This window comes from Crocodylus porosus, unplaced genomic scaffold, assembly GCF_001723895.1.
Source record: "Crocodylus porosus isolate Cpor-Errol unplaced genomic scaffold, CroPor_comp1, whole genome shotgun sequence".
NCBI lineage: Eukaryota > Metazoa > Chordata > Crocodylia > Crocodylidae > Crocodylus > Crocodylus porosus.
The window spans coordinates 120,690,837-120,698,590 of record NW_017728943.1 but is presented as its reverse complement, the minus strand read 5'-3'; the positions used below and the strand labels follow the sequence as shown (position 1 = coordinate 120,698,590).

Here is a 7,754-nt window from a genome sequence, read left to right as displayed (position 1 = left end):
GAGAAGAAGTCAGTCTGTGCACATGCTTGTGGAAACGCGTGACAGGAATATTTAGACACCAAGCCAGCGTTAGGGAAAATGGTGTCCTGGGAAAATCCACCCCACTGTGCTCAGAAGTGTCTGAGTCAGTAAGTCTGTCATCCAGGGTTACAAATGTGTGTGTGGTCCTCACCTCATGCTCTTTTGCAATGCTAGAGCCTCTTCCGCTACTCACACATGCAAATGGTGCATTTTGGTGGTAGCCCCCGCCCCAATGGAAAGCAGCAGCCCTGAGCAGAAGGCTTTGGCTGCGGTGCCCACAGAGATGGCTCCCCCTGCAGCTCGGAGCCAAGGAGCACTTGAGGCGCACGGAGGTGGTGCTGAGCACATGGGCAAACAGAAGGCAGCTGGAAAGCGTGGCACAGGCTCCCCGGACACCTCACTTCATCCTCTGCAGCTCCCCCGCCACCACCAGCTTCCCCCTGCCGGCCTCGCCACTGCCACTGCCACCCTCCACTGCCAACTGATCCTCATCCCCCGCATCCTCCTCAGCAGTGGTCCTGCCCAATGAGGTAGCCAATCTGCATGCTGAGAAGAACATACTCACCGCCTCTACCCGCACGTCTGCTCTTATTGGTAGGGATCTAAGTTGTGGCGAGTAGAAAGGGATGTTTGTGGTCCACGCAAAGAACCCATTTCTCAGCCTTTTCACAACAAGAGCATCCCTTGCCACCGATTGGCCAAGAGGGCCATGTGGCCCCACCCCTCACCACGGATTGGCAGAAAGGGGCAGGACTGCATGACAGGCAGCCCTCTCAGCCAATCAGCAGCAAGGGGTTGGGGGAGTGGCCACCCTCTTGGCTGCTCTCCTTGGTGCTGGTGGCTCCCCACCTCCCACCCCCTGGCAGGCTGCAAAGCTAGGGAGCCAACCCACTGGGGAGCCAGCACTTTATTTTTAGTAAGTTTTTGTTTTGATTTCATGGACATCAACAGATTTCACAGCTTCCATGAAATCACAAACTAAGTAGGTACCTAGTTATTGCTGCTGACACTCACTGCTGCTTCTGGGAGATGATGACTTGTTGACGGCAGTCGCCCAGCTCCTGCTGGAGGCAGAGGGGTGAGAGGAAGCTGCCTGTCTCTGGAAGGAGGGACGCTCACAGACTGTGGACATTGGAGAGAGGGAGTGAGGGAAAAGGGTGGCCTTCCCCCACACCACTCCCCCTGCTGAGCCTAGCCGGCTCAGCAGGGAACCACAAGGACACCCTGGGGAAAAGGGTGGCACTGCATGTGTGTGTGTGTGGGGGGGGGTGCCCCCTGTCCGTGATGCCCTGGGCAGTCTCCTACATCTGCCACCCCAAGGCCAGTTCTGTTTAACCATATTAATTGGAGGAACTGAGGTTAAAAAGTTATTTGCCAGATTGAAAAATGTTTAATTTGTACTTCAGTAATCCTACAGCATCTCACAAACATACTCAGACTTTGGTAAAATTCCCAAAAAAACCCTTCCAGGGTCAACTTTAAGATAAGAGATTTTGTAACCTAAAGAATGACATGGAATGGTGCATAGAGTAGCAGCTTTACAGCTTACCAAAATCAACCACGTCGGAAAGGAACACAGTTTAAACAGCTATATCCACAAACCAGCTATATCATCACATTACAAGGCCATATTTGGAACCTATTTGGAACATAAAAGGTCAATATTTTCTTGCATGAAAAACATAATGGGTTTTTGGCTCACTATCTTTATTGTTGTCTGCTGGGAGGTAGGGGGAGGGGGAAGTCTAATGGGGATTTAGGATAAAGACCCTAATCAAAGTTTAATTTTCATGGCTTAAGTACAGTGTGGCATAACACTTACTGTTAAGATGGTAGTATTTATTATATCAAGAGTGGTGGTTTAAAATGCTCTTTTGAAGTATGCCTGGAGTCCACTTCTGATCTCCCTGTCTCCAAGCAAATTTTTTAGTTATTCACTGGGGATGGCACTGGGCTGGTGTGAAACTTAAGTGCTGTCATGACTTAAGATGACATAGAACAATAAAGAGCCATCTGCCTCATAGCCGGGAGGCTGAACTACTGTTAGACAACATACCATATTATGTGATTAACACTGGTGGTGGCCTATGTCTACAAAGTAATGTCCATCTGCGCAGGGCTCCCACGTAGCAAAGTTTGCCCAGAGCTTGCAGGGAGAATGATTCAAATGCAGTAACTAAGCCTGTAGGCTAGGATTTTAAAGCTGAACTATTGTGGGGCCTAGGGATGTTTGACTCATCCTCCTTAAGTTGAATACATCTCCTTTCTCAGAATAAATAAGAAGGATTTTTCCTTGTCTGAAGTGCCACCCCCTTCAAGATCAGATCAAATCATGCAGTAACATGTCTAGGATCAACTGTCCCAGGTTTCCAATGACATAGATTTTCAGGTAGCTAAAAGAGCGGGCATTATTTCCTGTCATTGGTCTGAATTTGCCAAGCACAGGAATGGCAGATAGAGCCTCACTCTTCTGAGCCAACTACTATCACATAAGCAAAGTAAATGGAGGGTCAAGACAAAGAAAAACAAGTCTTTGCAAAACAGAGAAAAGTTGTTTTTTTGAAGTACTGATACCCTGTGGTCTTCCCTGGTCAGTTGTCACACTTAAGTCAGTCAGATTTTTGGAGGGGATTTCCTTAAAAAGAATGTGCCTCCTTTCACGAACATCCACCTTACTGTTCTCAGAAGTGTCTGCATCAGTAGGTCCATCATCCAGAGGTACAAATGTGTATATGGTCCTCACCTCGTGCACCTTTGCAATGCTAGAGACTCTTCGAGCAGATCCCTAATGTGCATTTTAAAGGTACTTAACTCAACTTTCCCACCTCAGAGACCTGTAACAAAGCATTAGGAGCCCAAGGAGCAAGTAAAAGGGAGAAAAGTTAAAGTCCCGAGTGGGTGAAGAGTCTGTCAAAGGCCTGCCACAGTTGTGGTGCCTGCGTGCTGGGCAGGGTGCTATTTCTACTGCTGCATGGTCAGAGATACCTGGCACCTCAAGAGCTGGGGGAGAGAAGACACAACAGCTCCCTCTCCATAAAGGCTGGCAGTGTGCACCTTCTGCCTGAGGAGGAATCCTAAGGATTGTGCAGTGTCCCTCTGCACCTGATATAATTGGTAAAGATTGTGCCTCAAGGACTGAATTACTCCCTGACCCACAGTCCCCTCCCTCCCACCTCCTCCAGATGCCAGTGGCTGCCTGTCACAACTTGATGCTGGGTGATTTGCCCAAGGCTATACACCGAGTTGCTGCCTGAGCAGGGAACAGGAGCCTTCCCTCTCCCTGGACACAGCTCTCCCCAGTGGGGCGAGGTGTCCTGCATTTTTTGTTTCTGTTTTTAGGCATCGAAGCAGGGAGAGAATCTCCACTGCTTCATAAATTCCTGTACCTTTGAATTAGTAATATTAAGCTAGACACATCCTCAAGATCAGGGTACAAGGACATAACTCGATCCACATCGTTATAGGGGAACATGGAGCAAAGCACTGTATGGATGCGTGCCCGCTCACCAGCCAGAGGACCCGGAGCATGGCTCTGCAGGAATTCACCATGTGGACAGCCATCCACCCTGGGAAAGGAGCCAGACCGCTTACCAGACTCTAACAGAAACGGCTGAACTGGAGGCTGGCTCAATAAATACTTTTGGTACCATGCATCTTCATGCTTGCTGTATGGAAAGGGGTCGCTCAGGGGAGCCATGGAAGAATACAGGCCTTGTTTGGCCTGAGAGCTGTTAGGGACATAAAGGATTCGCTGATCCTGGACTGCTTGTGTCTGCATATTGCAGCAGGGCTGAGCCCCGCCATGAGCTGGGTACCTACCCAGATGAGAACTTGGGTGGAAACGACAGCCCTGTAAGCACGTGCATTCCACGCTGTGGTGGTGGGCAGTGAAGTATGAACTGTGTCTATGATCCCAGCACTGATGAAGACCGTCCACCCTGTCCTCAGCTTGCACCGTCCCTGCTGGCCCACTTTCACTGTATATGTGGTCACCAAGTGATAACATGGAGAGCTGCTTTTCCATGAGCCTTTGATCTCTCAGTGGGTCTCGCAGAAATGACCTTTGTTCAGGTTCCAGCTTGTTTTGGGACCTGTCTGCCCAGGCCCTCCCTGAATCCTCCAAGTAGCTCCTTTGGGTCCACTCCACACAGTGGGGATTGACTGTAAAGCTCTGCACAGAGCTGTTTCCCCTCACGCCACTGGATTCCTGCTGCCTCTTGGGGCAGGTGTCATGGGATGCGCTCTCTCCTCTGTCTGTAGGAGGGGTGGTTTTCAGCTCTTCCTGTGCCCCCACGCTTAGTAAGGAAGCCTTTGTTTTGGCTCGGAGCTCATCAGCAACAGACAGCTGAGCATGATACTGCCTTTCTGGGTGGTAAAATTTGCACTTGCTGCCATATGTGCATTTTTTCCCTGAAAGAACAAAACAGAATGATGTTTGCATAAACCTAGAGGCAGGTGGGTTGGGGGGGGCTCAAGAAAATAACACAGAATTATGGTTTATTGTTTTATCTTGCATTCTTTTGAAGCCTCCCTTATTGAGCACTTCACAAAAGTTATGTGGTAATCAACCTACCAGCAGCACTCCTTGAAGCAGGGACATGCTCTTTGCTGTTCCTTTTTCATTCTTTTGGTACCTGACTTAACAGTTGCTGATAGAAAACTGTTAAGTCACCCCTGGGAAAACATTTTTCACAGCTTCATCTCTGATTTCACTGTCCTTGTACTCAAGGGACTTATAAAAACCTTCAGGAAACGGGCCTGGCAACAAAAATTAATCACTCTACTGGACACTAAAAAACAGGGTCTTGCTCTTTCCGCTAATGTTTGTGCTTCCCAGGTAATAACAGCCCTCTTCCTTTTTGGTCTTAATCTTTTACATAATTAGGTTTATCTATTTCTACTGGTTTTACTTGGTTTGTAGATACTTCTTGTAACTTCTCTTTTCTCCCCAATTATCTGCCCTCTTCTTTTTTTTGGTGACCAATTTCATATACATTAGTGGAGTTAAAAGTAATTATTCTACCCAGTATTTAGCTTAGGCTGTATCTGCTTTTTTCTCAAGCTTGAGAAAGGGCCTCTTGATCTAGAAAGATAGACTAACTTCTCTCCCAGATGTACAGTTACCAAGAAAATTGTGCCGCTTGCATATTTCCTGGACCATCACAACTACAATGCCACAACAGCAGCATGGTGGAGCAGTAGTGATGCAAGGTAAATAGAAAATGGGACACATACTAACGCCAGAAATCATTCAGCTTATAACCACAAGCCAGGAGCCAGTCCCAGGCACAACCTGTACTCTCTCTGGCTGGGATTAGCAGTGGATCCCTTCTGGTTTCTTTGGTGAAGATGATAGGTCCAGATGATTAAAATCCTCTCACTTAGCTACGGGCTCTTCCATCTATATCTTCTCACATATCAGTAGGTGCTGGGAGGAGGAGCAGGGCTTACCATTACAATGAGGTTAAAGGACCTTATTTCTGAATGAACTCTTATCCTTCTGTATTACTGCTAGCTAAAGAGGGGCCCAGAGCAAAAACCCAAGATTAGATTAGAATATTATACAAGGAAACTCAGATGGAGAACCACATTTGGCCAGTATGGCATAGACCTATTTGTGGATCACCTCAGTGCAGCTGGGTGAGGGAGATGCACAACAGGAACCCATAGTTGTCTTGCTGTTCTGAGTAGACGAGATTGAAGGATATGCTCTCAGTGCAGAAACAAAGGCGTGGGAGGAGCTAGCTTTTCATGGTCTTGTACATGATTATTTCTGAAGCAGTGAAGTGAGAGGGAAGACCAGAGCTGGCTTTAAGAATACCACACATTTGAGAGGGTTTGGGATGAGATGCATCACCTTGACACTCAGCCTTCCAGATCCCTGCCTGTTCACTACAAGAGCATAGATGTTGTTCAGTGGGTGGCACCAACACTCCACCTGCACTCCCAAGGCTGGGGAGGGGGGCACATGCTCCCCCTGACAGGGGCCATCCCCTGTTGCCAATGCTGCCAGCAGCTTCTGTGGGTGCTCGCCAGCCCCCTCCCTGCAGCCGCCAGGTTCTGCAGGTGCTCGCCAGCTCTGTCCCTACTCCTGATGCTGCTGGCAGCTTCTGCAGGTGCCCCCCAAGCCTCAGGAGACACCAGTTGCCCATGGGTGGGGGAAAGCAGGCAGGTAGCAGTGTATGAAGCTAAAAAGAAAGCTTACCATATGGACAGGGCTGCCATTTTGGTTCAGGAAGGGCTGGCTTTTTGCTGAGGAAATTAGTGAGAGTGGGTCCATGGCGGCCAAGGGGGTCATCAGGAGGCATAAATCTGAAAACCAAGTAGATAAGTCACTGGAGTGAAACGTACGTGCTCCCAAGGGTGTTTCTGTCAAGCTCTAGACTGAGACCTGCAGAATTTTTAAATAGCTTGTGGAGCATAGTTATAAAAGAAAAGAGTTTTGTAACATATATACAGACCAAAACAAAGAAGGATGCACCTTCACACACAGGTGTCCACATGCACAAACACACACTCTGGACCTCATCTTCCTGTGCAACAGCCTGGCAACATTTGTATGAACACGAGGCTTTGGAAGACCTAGTGATAGATCTTTGTTCAATACAGGTTTCCCTCGTTTTATGCAGGTTCTGTATGTGCATATTCACTCTTATGCCATGACCCTTTTTATACCAAAAATTTGTAATATGCAAAGTAAATTCACTCTTATGCGATCAGTGTGGTGGAAGCCTGCAGTCAGCTGCTTTGTGCAGTGCATTGTGGGAGTGACACACACCAAAATATAGTCTCCTGTGTGGATCTGTGCTCCTCGCTCATTGTCTGTGATGCGTGTTTCTGTAGTTGCCATCCCTATTATGATAGTGCCCTGTGCTTTGGTTGGTGAGTACCAAAACTGTCTTGTAAAAGTGGTAGAAATGGGTCTGGGGGTCAGTAAAGTCGAGGTCTTATGACATATCCCTATTAGTTGCATTGTAAAGTGGGTTCCCTGTATGTGTATTCGACTTACGCGCCATTTTCCAGGAAGGAATGTACAGCATAAAGCGAGGGAAACCTGTATAAATTTCCACTTGAAGACTCTGCCCCAATATTGTATTTCCTAGAAGTATGCTCAGTTCAACTACTTATTACGACTACCTTGTCCCTTTAACATGGTGCTTCGTAAGGAGACATCATAGAATGAATTAAAAATGAGCAGCAATATAGCCATTGATGAATTACTCTTCAGGACACCTGTGTGGAAGAACCCTTTTACCCACAGGGAAAGTGAGAGGCAGAAGGTAAGTGACCATTTCAAGCCATAGAATAATCCAAGGAGATGAGAACTAAAGATCTCCTGGTCCTCTGCTCATAATCTAGTCTACACATCTCTCAACACACCCTGGCTGGCTGTTGCTCTAACCTTTCCTTTTGTGGCCTTGCTTAAGTGACACAACAACAAAGATCCCTAACGTGGAGGCAAATAAACAAGTCAAGATCTAAATACATAAATCTCTCTATACGAAATGGAATCAGCTCCTAGGCTGAGGTTTAAAGCTGTTTTAAGACTGTCTCCCCTTGTACTCAGCCTTGGTGAGGCTGCAGCTGGAGTACTGTATCCAGTTTTGGGCTCCACAATTCAAGAAGGATGTGGACAAGCTTGAGAGAGTCCAGAGAAGAGCCACGCGCATGAACAGAGGTCAGGAAAACAGACCTTACGATGACAGGCTGAGAGCCATGGGGCTCTTTAGCCT

The 7,754-nt window shown here is 47.6% G+C and overlaps 1 protein-coding gene across 1 annotated transcript in view; it reads right to left on the bottom strand.

The window, feature by feature from the left end:
* Window positions 1-1,245: 1,245 nt before the first annotated feature.
* The window catches only part of ZC3H12D (zinc finger CCCH-type containing 12D), a 25,740-nt gene continuing 19,231 nt past the window's right edge, over window positions 1,246-7,754 (bottom strand). The window contains exons 5-6 of the mRNA XM_019550100.1: window positions 6,227-6,333; window positions 1,246-4,431 (exon numbers count right to left, since the gene is read on the bottom strand). Of these exons, the coding sequence (XP_019405645.1) occupies window positions 3,392-4,431; window positions 6,227-6,333 (1,147 nt within the window). The 3' untranslated portion in view covers window positions 1,246-3,391. The remainder of the gene's footprint in view (window positions 4,432-6,226; window positions 6,334-7,754) is intronic.